Source organism: Mytilus trossulus, chromosome 7 (genome assembly GCF_036588685.1).
Source record: "Mytilus trossulus isolate FHL-02 chromosome 7, PNRI_Mtr1.1.1.hap1, whole genome shotgun sequence".
Taxonomy (NCBI): Eukaryota; Metazoa; Mollusca; class Bivalvia; order Mytilida; family Mytilidae; genus Mytilus; species Mytilus trossulus.
Genome location: NC_086379.1, coordinates 52,770,864 through 52,789,944, shown reverse-complemented (window position 1 = coordinate 52,789,944; position 19,081 = coordinate 52,770,864). Strand labels below are relative to the sequence as shown.

The window sequence follows — 19,081 nt, the reverse complement described above, 5'->3', positions numbered from 1 at the left end:
AACAACAACTACGGTTTTCACAACTTACTGACATAGCAAAAAAGGTCAATTTGAATGAGATTTTATGTCTACTTTTGGTCAATAGACCTCAATAGCTATTCACCTGGTAACAAATAGTTCATTTATATTCATTATGATGCTAAGAGAACATGAAATCTCAACACTGTCCATTGGACCTCCAAAGTTTCCACATATATCAATGAGACAGCTTTTCAACACAGATAAGCATATATAACAACAGCAGAGTGACATTTTGAAAGTCATCCGACAATAAAGAGTCAAAGAAATCTTGTATCTTTTTTCCACATTTTTGAATTTCAAAATCAATACTTTCTCAGTAGTTACGCCTGAAGTAAACTTTTTTTCTTTTTGAATTTGCACCATTACATTTAAAAAAGACCAAGGTGCTTTAAGCAAAAGCTGAGTAGGAAATACATGCAAGAAAATATTTTACCTGGGGAAAAAAATGGAATTGGAAGGATCCCTTTATAAACCATAACTATAGTATTTTGTTCCGTTGAGCATAAGTTTGCATTTTTATGAATTCATTGTGAGTAAATGGTTACTGCTTGACACAATGTAAAACTTTTGTTTACTTTGCTGTGCACACAAGTTATAGAGATTCTCATTGTTGAAAGTGACTGCTATTTTTAATACGATATTAATGTGTAGAAAACCAGTTAGTCTATTCACATGGCACACAAGCATCTACATTATAGTTCTATGCTTATCAATGTCACATATGTAAGAGTATTAGAATATCACGTGCAATCAATGGCCTATCTGTATTAAAATAGTTTCTGCCAATGTAGGCACATCTCCAATGGAGTCATAAAAATATCATCCTTCATCACATAATATTATACACAAATAATGTTTAATCTAATACACAATAAAATATCAATAAAAAGACCTCTTCTGTTCTGCCACCTTCATGTACAATTAATATATAATTTGACAATAAAAAGATAAAAATATATCTTTAATTTTGATCTTTGTACACACTATATTAAAAGTCGTCATCTGGTCTTTGAGTGACTGTAAATGGATTACTCTAAATGCCACAAAATTATTAACAAACTAATGTTAAACTAAGTCTTTGCAAATATTCATATACGTTCAATAACTTATAAAAGTATCCTTTGGAAGTGCTCCTTAAATAGGAGATACATAACAGAGAATAGTAAACACAAGTACAAACCGTCGTTTCTTTCCCCTGTCCAAAAAATACTCTTTAAGGATTGCACCTGGATTCGATATTTTTGCCTACATTATATCTATTTGGTACCATTTGAAAGTTTCAGGTAAATTATACATCTAATTATGAACAATATTCGTTATGATCAATGAAAAATTTGATATTGGTAATTAATTGACATATTTCAATGATAAATGTTTTTAGTCTTGCCCTGGCATTGTTTATTTTATGGTTATGGTTCTTAATCTTATGAAGTTATGGCTTTTTTCCAACTCTATTATTGAAAACATTTGAAATTCTCAACTTGTATTTAATTATTTGAAACTAACATTAACTACTCTAGATAGTAAAATAATTTAATGAATCAAATTGTCACACTGCAGTCTACTCCTGTAGTGTAAGGTGTCCCTTTACTATTTTACTGGTGCCGGCAAAATAGCCACAGCCTAAAAATATTGCTCTATGCATGTGTTGCCTGGTAAGTTTTAAGCAAGACAGTAAGAACTATTTTTAATGGTCATATTTTATTTTTTGCAATTAAGAGACCTTAGGTCAGAAGGTGGCTCTCTCTAGCCCCCAAATCTGGGTCTGTTCTCTCAAAAATCAGAATGATATTCACTCCAACTCATGTTCACCCCTTTCGTATTTGTATCCCACACCTTTACACTGTAGTGTACCTCTGTTTTCTCTGGCCTCTCAAAGGCTTTTTGTGGAGTTATTTTGTATTCATGTTTCAGTTAGTGTATTGTTATAAATAAAAAGGGATAATAAGTATTAAAGGCTTCCTTTAGAGTTTTTTGAAATATGTGACAAAATCAACTCAACAATCAAGCTCTGACCTATGACAAGTTGGCAAATACTTTGCATACTAACAGTGTCAATAGTTGCACACACACCTGAACATCTTTAGATATAGGAAGATGTGGTGTGAGTGCCAATGAGACAACTCTCCATCCAAGTAACAATTTAAAAAGTAAACCATTATAGGTTAAAGTACAGCCTTCATCTTTGTTCATAATAAATTCTTGGCCCATTAGGCATGTTAGGGACAATTGACAGTTTTACATTTCTCAAAATTTTTTGTATGAAGCATGCTGAACAATTTTTTCTACCGAAATAAAGATACCTTTCTTGGAAATTGTTTTTCTTTTTAAAAGATGAATCCCATTGGCCAAGCCTATCATATGGCTGTACTAGCCACACAGTTCTATAAAACTAATTTCCTTTTCTTTTTCAGAGTTGAGTTATGGCTGAAGGCAGAGATACACCAGATCTTCCTAGAGGGTTAATTGATAGAAGAGGAACTCCATTGGGAAAAGGAGCAAGGTATTATTATTTAACAGATTTGTAGTGAGTTTTATAATATTATCATCATAATTCTTTTATTGTATACAGAAGATTTCCACAAAGTAGGTACCATACTTTATTTTAAAAAAATATTATTATGTGCATTTTTCATAAGTTTTCATATGACTTAAAATTAAACTCAACTGCGCATAAAAAAAACACCATATGACCAATTTAAATGTGAGCTTTAGATACCATAGAATGCAGTGTCCAGTAAAAATGCCATTTGTTTATGGGTAGATTACACATAACCTACAGTAAGTAACTTTGACCTTAGCACCCATATTTTGAATTACACCCGCAGATTGATAATTTGACACTGGAAGTACCAATCTGTCTATAGTTCCACTTAATATCTGTTATTTTTCACAAATTGCTTTGTTAATGAAACTTAAACAAAGACAATCTGACTAGATTTTCTTTTAGCCTATGTGTAAGATATAAGTTTCTTGACACAGTAGTTATGGGTTAAGTGGTTTTCACACTTTAAAAAAATTCTGCATAAAAATGAATCTCCAATTTTATTTAACAACAAAAATTTGTATAATAACCTTTGCCAGCTTTTTTTTTAAATGTATAAAACTATGTTGATGTCATTGATAACTGTTTGAGGTTCCACAATATTCGTTTTGCTCCTATTGCAGGTTACCCTCTTTAAAAGGACCTAGAGACTTAACTCTTGGAGGAATTCCTAAGAAAGTATTTGCACCCACGATCCCAGTACGGAAACCAGCTGAGCAAAAGGATAAGAAAACAGATCAATCCAAGTAAATATTAGCAGTTAAACTGTTCATTTGTATATTCATAGAAGCTGCTATATGTTCTAAAATGTTTGCATTCATTTATAATTATTATTGTTGGAAAGAATTACATTAATTTTAACCTCAGGATTAAACAATCATTCAATCTAGTTCTCCAATGATTTATAGACAATACGCAAACAATCATAATCCTGCTTTTAGAATGATCTGTAAAATTATGTGTTCTTTCTATGTGATGTCATGAGGCATGGTCACCTTTTTTCATGCCATCAAAATGAGAATTTCAGAGGAAAGCAAGAAAATTAAAAATCCTATTCCTAGTTTTAACCAATGACAAACTGAGATAAAGCAAACCACATGTTGATTAGATCAAAATAATCAACAGGTCAGGAAAATGATAAATTGTGTAAGAATTGGGGAAACTTTCTATTGTATGAAAAGCTGCTGTAACATTTGTTTTAAAAGTTGATTTTTTTAATGTTTTAGGCAAGACCAAGGTGATGTTAAACTAAAAGTTGAAAAAGAGAAAAGGGGGAGATCTGGCAAAGAGAAGAGTTTTGACAATTCTCAAAGGAAGTATAAAGGTCAAAATATTATACATACACACTCTATATTTGAGGAACAAGGACCCTCTACTAAAAATGTGTCCAAAGGTAAGATCTAATACAAAATATGGACCAATCTTTTTATTAAAAAAACAAATGAAGGTTAATGAATATCAGACTTTTGGTTTTCTTCTGTCACCATTGTTATTTCAATTACATAAAACAAACAGAGATATCACTCATTTTTTTTCAGGTAAGATCTGATCCAAAAATAAATTTATGCAAATTGATTAAAGTCATATGAAACCTCAAATTTAAAAAAAAATGATGCATATGTGTTTTATAAGTAAATGGATAGTTTTCATTATAAAACCTATGTACATATACTTTTTTCTAAAGAGAATTCTTTGATTTGTCCACATTTAGATAAAGTTTACTTTGTTTTACTGTGCCTATACAATAAGTTTTGTGGTAGTGAATTACCTATTGCCTGACCAGTTTAAAAAATTGTCAATACAATTTGTCCATTTAAATTGTACAATAGGTATTGTTAGAGCTATTATCAACAGGTGGTCATTTAACTACCTGTAGATTTATTTACCTGGTTTGTTTTTGACAGAGCTAATTTAAATGAATGATACATGTAGCTAGCTTGCTTTCCTCATGTTTAATGTCCTGAATGAACTATTCTATTTAGGTATGGGACATTTTACATTAAATACAATATTTGTTCTTTTTAATAAAGATATTTATTGTATTATTCATTTTGCTTACAATCACAAATAAATCATTGCTGGTATATCCCACTTTCATAATGAAGAATAAAGCATTGAAATTTCTATTCACTAAGCCATTTGTACTTTTTTTGATATATTGAAAATAAATTTTTCAACAGTAATTCCAATTGAAGTAGATCCTGAATATTAAATGAAACTCAGCATCACTACTATTCCATTTCAGGAATCTTATATAAAATGAAAATATATCCCATTAGAAAACACTATGCCACACATAATTCATCTTGTAGAATTATTCACAAATAGAAAGGCTTATATCCAAAAAAATCCATTTCACAAACACTTTAATTCCATTCAGGAATCAAAAACTTAAAATACATCCCACATTAAAAACACCATGAAGCAAACATATATCTCCTTTTTTATAAACTAAATCCACTGATTGAAATTTCCATCTTGACTATTTAGAGACACAAAAAGAAATGGCTTAAAATGTCCCATATCTAAATAGAATAGTCTATTCAGGACATTGGTCATGATGCATGAGGAAAGCAAGCTAGCTATCGGTCATATAAATTTTACCTTTTAGAAATAGTGAAGATTTTTTTACTGGGTAGTTAAATGACCACCTATTGATGGGCTCTCACAATACCTATTGTACAATTTAAATGGACAAATTGTGTTGACAATTTTTTATTCTGGTCAGGCAACAGGTATTTTAATACCTCAAAGGTGATGGGATAATGACAGTAATTCAGGCTTCAAGGAAGCAATTGGCCGACATATTTTCCTTATCTAAAGTGACCTTAGCATGACCTGTCTCGTAAAAATCCAGTGATGGCAATACAAACAGATCTCTCATTGAAATAAACTATTATCTGATTGTGCATGTTATCCACATCCTCAATATCCATGCTTCTTTGTTGTTTGTTAGTTATATAACTATAAGGTGACAATCGTAAACTTCGACTCCAGAACACGACAAATAGATAGCTGCCATATTTTCACATCACAACAGACAGAGAGAAAAAAAACCACGATTACACGTTATGTTTGTGTAAAAAATGATAAAATCGTGCACAGAAAACTAAGTTTAAGATAAATACATGCATTGCTTCAAGAATTGAATAAACATTATTTTCACCAATCACTCGTTTCATATGACTTTAAAATGAAAAAAAAATGAAAGTTCACCAAAATTGATTACTTACATGCAAATGAGTCCACAAAATTAGATCATAGTGAATAAAAGTTCACTATTTTTGAAATTTGAAGATGATATTTTTCTATTTAACATCAGTTGCAAACAGAGGTGAAGGATCAGTTGGAGGTAGATTCAATTCAAAGTCTTCTAGTGGTCAGACTATATCAAAGACAGAGGTACAAGAAGATACTAAACAAGTTCTAGATTTCTTACTCAGGGATGATGTAAGTAGTAATCAGTAATACCATATGGCACACACAATTGTTAACATTGAAGTCAGTAACTGACTGACACAATCCATTGTTTTAACCCTGCATACTAAAATGGCAGTAAATGTTTTATTTTTGTGTTTCCATGATTGCCTACATTTTTCTATCCTATTTTCTTTGTCAGCACTCCTCCTAAATCATTGCCTGGGATTTTAAGAAAACTTCAAAGAGTACTGTTGGTTCATTATAGGTACATGTATTTCTGAAATTTATTCCATAGCTGTACCTGGAATCCTGTGTTAAAGATATTTCTTATTCACAATAAATCTCATCAAAATTCTACAGGATGACTATGTATAACCCATTTATATAGTAAGAATTTCATATAAATATTTTACTATTGATTTTAAAAATTTCGTGAATTGAGTAAAAATTGTATAATGGTGGATACTTGATTTTGTGGTTTAAAATATGTACCCAACAAATAGTAAAGTGTTCACAGTAAATTAATAATTCAGACATAGATATTAAAATAGAAAGTGATTAGTCTCGCATATTAAAATCAACTTCAATCACTCTTATTTATAAAAGTATATGAAATTGGATAAACCAGAAACCGGATAAACTTTAATAACATTTAATATAACGACAAAATTTTGTTTTATTAGTGTATTTTTTTTCTTTCACTAGACTTTCAGAAAACATTGTGTATGATAAAAAGATATTGAATATATTTTAATTTTATGAATGTTGTAGTTTATAGATTCCAAGGAGAAAAGAGATAAATATATGGAACCTGTCCATTTACCACTATCTAAATTAAACCTGAAACTTGAAGATAAACCTGTCGAGGTTAAAGGTCAGTATATATTGTTTATATTCAAATAGTTTGCTAATCCAAATCCATTTGTAGTTTTTAGCCACAATTGTGATTTTTCTTCCTCCAGACTCTTATCTTATGAGCTAGCCTATCATGTTTTAATCTAGAAATGTGTCAACCTAGCACAAATCTGTATATTACATGCACATGGTGTGTCTGTGATATTTGCAACTTTACAATTAGCATCCATCAATAATCTTTTTCTTTAATAACTATCAGATTCATTGAAAGATGCAAATGTCTATCTGTCAGGGTTAAAGTGAACTACAATGACAGTACATTTATGAAACTGATGTTTTTAATAGTAATCATAGTCTTTTATTCAAAAGCAATAAAGATTATAGAATTTGCATATACAATAAAGCATCAGTGAATAATTACATGCATGTTTTATAATTACAAACCGTTTCTATCATCAACTGAGAATGACAAAAATAATGTTAATAATGAAATTTAAGCATTATTTTATGAATAACGAATCTTATCCAATAAATAAAAATGGGAAAACTGTGACAGTATCAAGTTAATAGTAATAAAAACTCTGGTGCAAAATTCCAAAGTGATTTTCTTTCATTATTTTTTGCAATCACATAAATAAATTATATTTCGCATCTATGTGATTTTGTGCCAATATTCTGGGATTTACAAAAGCATGCACTGATTTCTGAATTAACAGTATTGAATTGTGTACTTAATTAATTTTGTACTGGTTTATAATAATTTTGTACTGGTTTATAATAATTTTATACTGGTTTATAATATTTAGATGATCCAGTAATTAATTTTGTACTGGTTTATAATATTTAGATGATCCAGATGCCGATGAAGAAATGATTGATGTACAGCAAAGTCCAAAATCTAAACCAGCAGATGGTGTGTTAGAAGCTCTTACAAAAACAGGTTTGTTAGGCCTAAATTAATATATATTATTGGTTTACCCAATCCCAACCCTGCCAAGCCAGGTGTGGGTAGGTAGGTAGGGAAATAATTTTATTTTTCCCAAAAAGCTGGAACAATATCGGTCGATCTGGCAAGCCTGAAAATCAGAAATGAATAAAATTATATTTGACTTAGTTTTGACAATAAAATTTTGTGAGTCGGACCATTAATGCAGGGTCGGCCGGAATTGGGGAAAAAACAATATTTTATTTTTGACCATAATTATAATAAGTTTGATAAGTACTATGTTTCCTGATGGAAGTTTGTCATTAGCACAAGTTATTCAGTTGGAAGATTCATAAAATAATGGTAAACATGTCATCACTTGGCATCCGGCATTAACTTTTACAAAAATCTTCTCCTCTGAAACTACTGGGCCAAATTTAACCATACTTGGCCACAATCATCATTGATGTATCTAGTTTAAAATTTGTGTTTTTTGACCCGGCCAACCAACCAAGATGGCCGCCATGGCTAAAAATAAAACATAGGGGTAACATGCAGTTTTTGGCTTATAACTCAAAAACCAAAGCATTTATAGCAAATCTGACTGGGGTAAAATTGTTTATCACGTCAAGATCTATCTGCCCTGAAACTTTCAGATGAATCAGACAACCCATTGTTGGGTTGCTGCCCTTAAATTGGTAATTTTAAGGAAATTTTACTGTTTTTGGTTATTATCTTGAATATTATTATAGATGGAGATAAACTGTAAACAGCAATAATGTTCAGCAAAGTAAGATTTACAAATAAGTGAACATGACCAAAATGGTCAGTTGACCCCTTTAGGAGTTATTGCCCTTTATAGTCAATTTTTAACCATTTTTTGTAAATATCCATGATCTTTTACAAAAATCTTCTCCTCTGAAACTACCGGGCCAAATTAATCCAAACTTGGCCACAATCATCATTGATGTATCTAGTTTAAAATTTGTGTTTTTTGACCCGGCCAACCATCCAAGATGGCTGCCATGGCTAAAAATGGAATAAGGGGTAAAATGCAGTTTTTGGCTTAATACTCAAAAACAATTCATTTAGAGCAAATCTGACACGGGGTAAAATTGTTTATCAGGTCAAGATCTATCTGCCCTGAAATTTTCAGATGAATCGGACAACCCATTGTTGGGTTGCTGCCCCTTAATTGGTAATTTTAAGGAAATTTTACTGTTTTTGGTTATTATCTTGAATATTATTATAGATAGAGATAAACTGTAAACAGCAATAATGTTCAGCAAAGTAAGATTTACAAATAAGTGAACATGACCAAAGTGGTCAATTGACCCCATAAGAAGTTATTGTCCTTTATAATCAATTTTTAACAATTTTCATAAAATTTGTAAATTTTTACCAACATTTTCCATTGAAACTACATGGACAAGTTCATTATAGATAGAGATAATTGTAAGCAGCAAGAATGTTCAGTAAAGTAAGATGTACAAACACATCACAATCACCTAAACACAATTTTGTCATGAACTGTCTGCTTCCTTTGTTTAACATTTAATTCACATATACCAAGGTGAGCGACACAGGCTCTTTAGAGCCTCTAGTTTTGTAATAGACTTAGACAATCTGTTTCACATTTTCCAGACTGTACACATAAATGATAATTCCATACTTGTCTGTTATAGATTCAGGAGAGATGTTATTTTTCCAGTTTCCTGATTGTATGCCAGGTAACCCAGTAAATAGAGCCCAAGCAGATGAAGAAGAAAAAGTAATGATAATTGTTTTACCTTTATATGATTATTTTACTATTGATTAATGAATATTCATGGGTACTTACCTTTCCTGGATTGAGGAAAATTATAAAATCATGAATATTTCATTTCTAGTATTTTTCCAAAGTATGCATATAAGCATAAACACATGAAATACATTACAGGGGGTGGTAAAAGGTTATTTATGTAACATTTTAGCCCTTTTTAATTCACATATTTTTGTGTTTTGATGTTTTATTTCTTGTTTGCTCGTGTTTGGTTCGGTGTACGTGCTTCGTGTTTCCTCTAATTTATTTTCTGTGTTTCATGTTGGTGCTATTAATTTCTCTTGCTTACATTGTTCCACATTGGATTTAAAAGTAAATTGGAACTAATTCAAAGTCAGTGTGTTATAATACTTTAAAAACTTGTGCAATCTAATAGAAACTGATGTAGAGTGTTACCATTCTACTTTCTATTGCATATGTATGTTATGTAATAAATTCCATTAAATTATTATGAATAATAAAAAAATCAAATCAGATGAAAGTAGCAGACGCTAAAAGGTGACCAGAAGGTCTTCATGTCCATTAATAATGGCTACATGATCTCTTAGAACGCCTGAGTAAAAACATCTGGAACTTTTTTCCTTAATATTTACGATTTTATTTCTTGTGCTTCGTTTTTTCAGATTTTTGTTTTTCATGCTACGTTTTTACGATTTTTATTTCACTTGTTTCCATGTTCAGTACCCCCTTTACAACCCTCATTTCAGTTGGAAAACCAAGAATTACAATAAATCAACAGTACTTTGCATTAATTATTGGTCGTGGGATTCCAATTTCACCAATTTCTAAGTAAAGTTCAACCATAAACTTAAATGGTTAATCAATAGACCACTTTCAAGTTCATCCATCACCGGAAAAAACTCGTCAATTACACACGCTTTTATCACCGTCATTTGTGCGTTAAGGGGCGTCGTCACTTCCCTTCCAATGTTGAGCGAGTGGTTGGAAAACTATAATTCTATATTATACGAATTATTCGGCAAATTGAATTCTCAAAATTGACAATCAACACTGCTGTCATTAGGGAATTGTCAGTAAGTACCTACAGAGCAACCATTATTTCTAGTTTATCCTGCACAAAGACAATCACTAAGACGCTTGATGAACATAAATAGTGCAGGGATACAGGCAACCCCCTCTATCTGGTAAATGACGTCATAAAGGTGTGCATAATTGACGAGTTTTTGCCGGTGACGGATGAACTCGAAAGTGGTCTATTACACAAGCTCTTTAATGCTTATATACAGATTTCTGCAAAATCATGAATTTCAATATTTATGGAAATACAGGTTTTCCTCAATCTATGAAAATTGCTACCAATGAAAATAAATGAAACCACAAATATGTTTGTAGATTGTGTTCCAATAGATTTGTAAATGTGATTTGGCTTATAAACTTTAATTGGTTCATCAAAGTGCATTCTGTAAAGACACAGAGTTCGTGAGAAATGGCGGTCCTCAGGATTTTACCACCAAAATTTTGCATAGGACTGACACAATTTAGTATTTTGCAATAGAATTAATAGTGAGGACCAGCAGATTTTCTTCAAGGACCACCAAGGATAAAAAGATTTCGTGAACTCTGATGACAGTGACAACAGTATAACAATATAGACCCTTTTAAGGATGCAGCTGCTTATTTTTTTACCTTTAACCTACAACCTTTTGAATGGACATCGATAGCTTTTCCTTTCTGATCAAACTTGGTTAAAGGGAAATTTGAGCGTTGATTATTTTTTTAAGATTCTAAACTTCGGTTATTAAAAAAATGATGCCATACTAAAAGCTTGGTTTTTGTTTCAGAAAGAAGAAACACAAACGCAATCACAAACACAATCACAAACACAGACACAGAGGTTATCTGACTTCTCTGAAGGAGCTGTTGGCAAGTTGGTCATTAGAAAATCTGGCAAGACACAACTGGTGATAGGAAATATAACAATGGATGTCTCCATGGGAACCAAATGTGGCTTTTTACAGGTAAATATACCAAAAAGTTTTGATTTTTCATAATCAAACAAACTCTGTGTAACAATTTTACAATAATAATGAAATTGTTTCATTTAATTGAAGTAAATTCATGAGAATATTATGGACTGTCATAATGGAGAATACTTCTAATAAACATCATAGATCTTTTTTGAGTTTATACATTTTTTGTTAGCTTTTGATGAAGCGTATACATAGATTCTATTAGCAAATTCCAAACAGTTAACTATATGGCAGGTTGGTCTGAACTTGACCTCATTTTCATTGTTCAGAAGTCTGTATTATTTTTTCAGCACATAAGTTCTATTTATCCTGAACATTTGGGAAAAGTCTTCTCTATAACGGTTTACTTTTAAAAATTGTGTCTTGGATGGAGAGTTGTCTCATTTGCACTCCTACCACATTTTCTTATATTTATATTCACCTATTTTGGAGTAATTGCCCCTGAAATGGTTAAAGTTCTATTTTATTTGGCATTTTCTTATTTATTGTTTCAAAAAATACAGAAGCTAGCTTAAAACTGTAAATTGCAAAAATGATCAGCATGAAAATGCACTCTGAAAATTGGAGGAAAATCTTACTTTCTGATTTTCAGTAATTGCCCCTGAAATACAGATTTTACCCCCAATTTTTTTGCATTCTATGTGTTCAAGTTATTGCCACTGAAATATTCAATTTTCGCAGTTTTTGCTGGTTAACTTAATATCATAAGATAAGATCTTTTTATTAACCAATCATGGTGCCCAAAATTTGAGCTATACAATCAAATGAATTACAAAATAAAGCACAGAAAGTGATCAGAACGATTAGAGTGATTAAAGTACATTTAAACTAAAAAACATGAATGCACATTCAAACTATTAAGAAATAATCTAGACTGCAAAAATGATCAGCACGACAGGATATAACTTGATCTTTTAATTTTCACAACTCTTTTTGGAGTGATTGCCCCTGAAATATTGATTTTTTACTGTTATTTTGCAGTGCCTCTTGTTGGGTTATGCAAATGAATTCTTATAGTCACTGACTGGTTATCTATATTTCAGTCATCTTCTCTGAATGTTTTTGTGAGTATACATAACATAGAACAATGAGGTGAAATTTCTCAGATCATTTACTATTTGCACTGTTATTCAACTTATTGTATCTTACATTTGTTTCTAGGATGTTGTTTCCATCCACACAACAGAAGACAGTGGCAATTTGAGTGTATTAGGACACATAAAACATAGACTAGTTTGTACACCAGACTTTGATAGCATGCTCAACACATGAATATTTCTGCTATGTGGAATGATCAATTATAGCGATTGAGCTATGAACATGAAATATGGATCTAGCCCAAGATAAGGGCTCAAAAGCAGATTAAAATATACATATGTTATTTGGAAGCAGAAAGATTTAACAAGGCTTGCAGATATTAACGATATAATAAAATCTAATGTGAAAAGAGAAATTTGTTTATTTTGTGCGAAGAAGTGTAGTGTAATGATTTACAAATAAAATTGAAGTTTTATACAACTGCAAAAATACAGTCATATATATATATATAGTGTATTGGATTGTTGAAACAGTCTTTTTGTACCCCATATGTGATAGATGTTTTCCTGTCTGTGAGTCTGTCCCTTGTCAGCTGTAAGTTTTGGTCTAAGTATTTTACCATGAAGTTGTCAACACATCAACCTGAAACTTGTCTTTACAACTACATTTTGTATTTCAAAGAAAAGGATATTCAATGTTTTTTGCCTGGTTACCTAAAGAGTCGTGGTAACATTGTTACAAATGAATATAGTAAAGTGAGTGGAAGGCCAATTAGGCTAGAGGCAAAGCAGGCAAGGAAAGAAGGGTACCAGTACTCTTTATTTGTAATTAACGTTTTTAATCCAGAGTCAGTAAATTATTTAGAAAGTGTGTTAATCAATTTAAAGATATGCAATTCAGTTTGTGTTGGCGTTTGGATATTTATTTTTATATTTAGTATATATCATATAGATAAGAAGACAACTTTCTACCCAAGTTATAATGTATAAAAAGTTAAAATTATAGGTCAATATATGGACTTCAACACAGAGCTTTGGCTCACACCAAAAAGCAAGCTATAAAGGGCCCAAAGTAACTTGTGTAAAACAGTTCAAACAGGCAAAACAACAGTCTAATCTATAAAAAAAAAAAAAAGTAACAAGAAACAAGAACCAACTATGAACCACACCAACAAACAACAACCACTAAACAATTATATGGACATGATTGTACATGTATACATTGTATATAGATATCCTGTTCTCAGCTTAAGAAAGGTGCATTAAAATATTGCTTTGGTGACAGATTTGAGTTTAGTCCTGGTTTGGCAGTCAATTATTTTGAAATCATATATAATTTCTGAAGGGCATTCAATATTGAACTTTAGATCATGACAAAAAATTAAATATGAAATTTTATATACTGGTAACACCAAAATAAATCCTTAGACAACCATTCTGTCAGATTTGTTGTGGTCACCCACAGAGAAAATGTGACAATTATACAACAGAGTCTTTTATATATTAAATGGGTTAAAGCATAATCATTTTATACAGTCAGTTATAAAAGCAATCAACATGAGAATATGAGAAAAAATAAAAAAATATATATAGTCGAAAAAACAAGATACAAAACAAGAGTGCACATGTTTGTCTCGCCTTCTTTACTGATCATTGATATTATGTTGAAAGTCCTAAGTAAAAGCTTTACTATAACTATCACATAAACTTTACATGCCACGAAGAAAAAGAGGTCAAGGTCATATAAACCAAACAAGAAATATATGTACACCTTACAATCATTCAATACCAGTGGAGGATCCTGAATTTTTCATAAGGATGACCCTGCTCCAATCATGCTTCAGTGATTTCCTATATAAACCAATTTTTTTCCATGAAATTTCTGTCTGAGGGGCCTGTGCCTGCACCAAATAATGTTGACCTATTGCATAGCGTTAGAAAAAAAGACCAAATCTCAAAAACTTCACTTTGATCTCTGGACCATGAAAATGAGGTCAAGGTCAGATGACATCTGCCAGAAAGACATGTATACACCTTGCAATCATTCCATACACCAATGGCAAATACATGTATATAGTAAACCTAGCGCATACAGTAAAAGAAAAACAGACTCAGAAAAAAACTCAACTATTTCCACAGAACTAATGGTCCATGAAAATGAGGTCAAGGTCAGATTGGAAATGTACACCTTACAATCATTATATACACCGATTATACTAGACTGAGATAGGAAAAAGGGGGCGTTCCAACCATATGTTCCCATTCAATTGCATTGTTCATCCACAAAAAGGGAGGTTCCAACCACTGGAACCCTCCCCCTGGATCCGCCTGTAAGATTCTGTTAGGTTAGTATTTGTTCCTTCAGGAATATCATTTGATTTTACGAGTGAAAAGGGGGGGGGGGGAGGTGGTAGGATGGAATTTGAAAAGGGCAGGACAGGAGACACTTTCAATCTACATCTACATCTACATCTACGACATAGCGGAGCTATGTCGTCACTTGAAAAGGGTACTTCGACCCATCACTCAAGTATGGTTTAACTTTTGACGTCCTCCAACATGACAATAAACTTTCTATATTTACAAATGGTTCCAAAATTGTGCTAGAAATTTATATACAGGTGCAGGTTAAAAACATTTTCTACCAGTATCGACTGTCTGTGTTGCTAGCCACTACAGAGGAGCTTGGTGAGTTTGGTCTTGAATTCCTCACTGCTCTCGATCTCTAATAGTTCATCTGGTAGTTTATTCCAGTCTCTGATGGTCCTAGGGAAAAAGCTGTATTTGTAGATATCTTTATTTGGCCTTATTTGTACATATCTTTTAGTGTTCGGTTGATGGAGTCTCGACGTTCTTCTTGGTTTTATAATGTGCGTTGGAATAGGTATAGCAACTCTTTCATGGATGGCTTTATGAAAGAGTGTTATACGTGCTACTTTTCGTCTTATTTCTAGTGGTGTTAAATTTAATTCTTCTAGAAGAGTTGTTACTGTTCCAGGCTCTCTTGAGTAATTGCTTTTGATAAAGCGTGCTGCACGGCGTTGGACCATCTCAATCTGATAAATATGTTTTTGTAGGTGAGGGTCCCATGCGCTGCAAGCGTATTCAAGGTGCGGTCGGACAAGGGCAAGATAGGCTTGTTTTTTAACTTCCTCTGGACATGATCCAACATTTCTTCGAATGAAGCCTAGTGCTTTATTTCCTTTGGTGACAACTTTGTTAACTTGTTTGTCCCATGACATGGTGTTGGTGAGTTCAGCTCCTAGGTATGGGTTTGATGCAACTGATTCCAGGATATGACCATTGATGTTGTAGTTGAAGTTGATGGTTTTCCTTTTTTTGGTTATTGTAAGGACATAGCATTTTGAAGGATTGAATATCATTTGCCAAATTTTTGTCCATTTTACCATTTTGTCGAGATCTTCTTGTAGATGTTTGCAGTCATCCTTTGACGAGATTGCTAGGTAGAGTAGGCTATCATCTGCAAACAGGCGAATTTTTGATGTTATGTCATTCCCGATGTCGTTTATGTATAGGAGAAACAGCAATGGTCCTAAAACTGTTCCCTGTGGTACGCCAGATTTACTTTAGCAGTACTTGATCTTTCTCCTTCCAGTGTGACTTGTTGTTCTCTTTTTGTCAGCCAAGCTTCTAACCATGCAAGTATGTTTCCATCGATACCATATGATGCTAGTTTCTTCAACAATCGCTGGTGTGGTACTGTGTCGAATGCTTTACTAAAGTCTAATATGAGCATATCTACCTGTTGGTTATTGTCCAGATTTCTAGTTATATCCTCTGCTGTTATGACTAGTTGTGACTCACACGATCTTTTGCTTCTGAAGCCATGCTGGAAGTCCACAAGTATATTATACTTCTCAAGATGGTTCATTATGTGTTTAAATATAATATGTTCCATTATTTTACATGGAACTGATGTCAAGGATACTGGTCGATAGTTGACCGGTTGACTCTTATCCCCTTTCTTGAATAGTGCGATGACATTTGCAATAAGCCAGTCTTGTGGTACACTTTGATCTTTTAGTGTTTTGGTGAAGATTAACTGTAAATATGGTGATATTGACTCTGCACACTCTTTCAATATTCTACACGATATATTGTCTGGACCATTTGCCTTGCTTGGGTTCACTCCCTTTAGTAGTTTGATTAACCCTTCTGTACTAATGTGTAGGCTTGGTATTTTTGATGTTTCATTTTCAGTTATCTTAGGGAAGCTTTGAAAGTCTTCAATCGTGAATACTGATTGAAATTGTGCATTAAGTGCTTCTGCTTTTCCTTTGCTGTTGTCTAATATTTCTCCATTAACTTTGAGTGTTGGTACTCCCACTGTTTCCCTCTTTTGAGATTTGATGTATTTCCAGTACTTTTTCCCTATTCTGTATTGGTCTTGTGTGTTTGTTGAAGCTTCTGATGTTGATGGACTTACTTCTAACATATCAAATATATACTTCTTATGTGATATATCAAGTTCTGTCTTTACTGCTTTTCTATATTGCTTGAATTTATCCCAGTGCTCTTTAGTTTGGTATTTCTTTGCAACTTTATATAGTCGTTCTTTTTTACGTATCATCTTCTTGATGTGTTGATTCACCCAAGGTAAGTTAAATCTCGATGTCAGATTTTTGGATGGTATATGTAGGTCCATTGCTTGAAAAAGGTGAGTTTTAAATAGAGTCCAGTACTCTTCGATGTTCATTTCAGTTATCTTCTCCTTGAAATTTTCATATTTGCTGTTCAAATATTCTTGAACTTTTTCCATATTTCCCTTCTTATATTGATAGACTTTTCTGGGCTTGTTCTTAATTACCTTTGGTCTTGCATTGACAGTTGTAATTATCATCTGGTGATCACTCATTCCATCAGTAATGCTCATTTTCTGTACTAGATTTTCATTAGTTGTGAGAACAAGATCTAGAATGTTCTTTTCCCTGGTTGGTTCTGTGACACATTGTTGCAAGCAGTGTTCCTCAACAATGTCTAAAGCTAGTTTATTTATTTCGTTGGAATAGTTATGGCTTGATTTGATGGTGTATCCTCCATTTGAGTCTTCTTCATCCCAATCAATATCTGGTAAATTGAAGTCTCCAGTAAGTATTATGTTAGGCAGAGTATTATTATGCGTTAATCTACTAATTGAAGTATTCAAGTTCTGTAATGGTGTAGGGTCATTATCTGGTTTACGATAATAACAGCCAGTGTAGAGGGCTTTACAGCCTTTCAGTTGTATCTTTGTCCATCCTATTTCACAGTTAGTGTCTAGTGTGTCTTCTCCATTGCATACAATGTTCTTACGTACAGCATTAATTATGCCGCCGCCTTCATGACCTTTTTCAGTTATTCGGTCTTTACGGACTATCTCATATTGTTCTGGGTCTAATATTTCTGCTGTTGATATGGTTTTGTCAAGATGTGTTTCTTGCAGATGAACTATGTGTGGTTCATGTGTTTCAATTATTGTCTGGAGCATGTTTCGTTTAGCTTCACTTCGCAAACTACGACAATTCATTGTAAGTATGGTTAGTAATCCTTTATCATTTTCATTATTCATCTCTGATCTATCACTTCCGGTTGATGTACTGGAGGTGTTTAAGCTGTTGTTTTTGCTGTTTACTATTGGTTCTGTATGCTTATTTTGTTCGATTGTTGTACCAGTTAAAATTATTTTACATTTTGGACATGACCATGTTATGTTCTCACATTTACTCAGTTTGTTATAATCTTCTGGACTAATGTTACCACATTTGATGTGAACCCATAGTTGACAATTGTCACATGATACAGCTCTATGGTTGCTGTTGACTGATTTATCACAGATTGCGCATGGATATTTTATGGGTCCTGGATTTTGATGAATGTCATTTGATAATATAAGTGTAAGTAGCAAAAATGTTTTCAAGATTCTTGGCAGTTTGTTCTTATTAATTGGAATATTTAGTCTTTGTGCTTGAAGACAAAGGCTTGGGGTGATGTCGTTCCATGACATAGCTTTAATATAGAAAGTTGTTTTGAACTCATCTGTTGACAGTTTTTCATGGTGTTTTTGTCTTGGTATGCACAAGATGACAGAGGCATATGTGACAAGAATAATAGCTGAAAGCGTCAAAAAGAGTTTTGCACCTAAGGATTTCATGTTTATTGACTCCGTTGAAGTATCTTAAAATTATGTTGTACTCACGTTTGTCCAGCGGGGCGTCCCCACTAGACAAGTTGGTTCTGCTCCTGATTTGTTCGCTGTTTGATGTTTACCTTTTGACAAACCGGAAGTTTATGTCCGAACTCTCGTTGAACTCACATTTATCAAAGTTCAGTATTTATTTATTGAAATACAATCTGTTAATTATTTAAATCTTGCTCTTGATTCCCTGTTCAATGGATAGTGTCATATTTATTTTGTTGGTTGAAATAAATAGTGAAGTTGTATCTAACGATGATCACGTGATGTAA

At 32.5% G+C, this 19,081-nt stretch overlaps 2 protein-coding genes across 2 annotated transcripts; one reads left to right on the top strand and one right to left on the bottom strand.

Annotated features, from left to right (window-relative positions):
- Positions 1–1,198: 1,198 nt before the first annotated feature.
- Positions 1,199–13,094, top strand: LOC134725279 (DNA-directed RNA polymerase III subunit RPC4-like). Its single transcript, XM_063588962.1, has 10 exons — positions 1,199–1,304; positions 2,436–2,524; positions 3,190–3,312; positions 3,793–3,959; positions 5,889–6,016; positions 6,758–6,860; positions 7,689–7,781; positions 9,452–9,537; positions 11,391–11,567; positions 12,741–13,094. Exons 2-10 carry the CDS (start codon positions 2,445–2,447, stop codon positions 12,849–12,851), a joined length of 1,068 nt encoding a protein of 355 aa, XP_063445032.1. The 5' UTR covers positions 1,199–1,304; positions 2,436–2,444; the 3' UTR covers positions 12,852–13,094.
- Positions 13,095–16,169: 3,075 nt separating this feature from the next.
- LOC134726513 (uncharacterized) lies at positions 16,170–18,767 on the bottom strand. Its single transcript, XM_063590919.1, has one exon. It carries the CDS (start codon positions 18,765–18,767, stop codon positions 16,170–16,172), a length of 2,598 nt encoding a protein of 865 aa, XP_063446989.1.
- Positions 18,768–19,081: the final 314 nt, after the last annotated feature.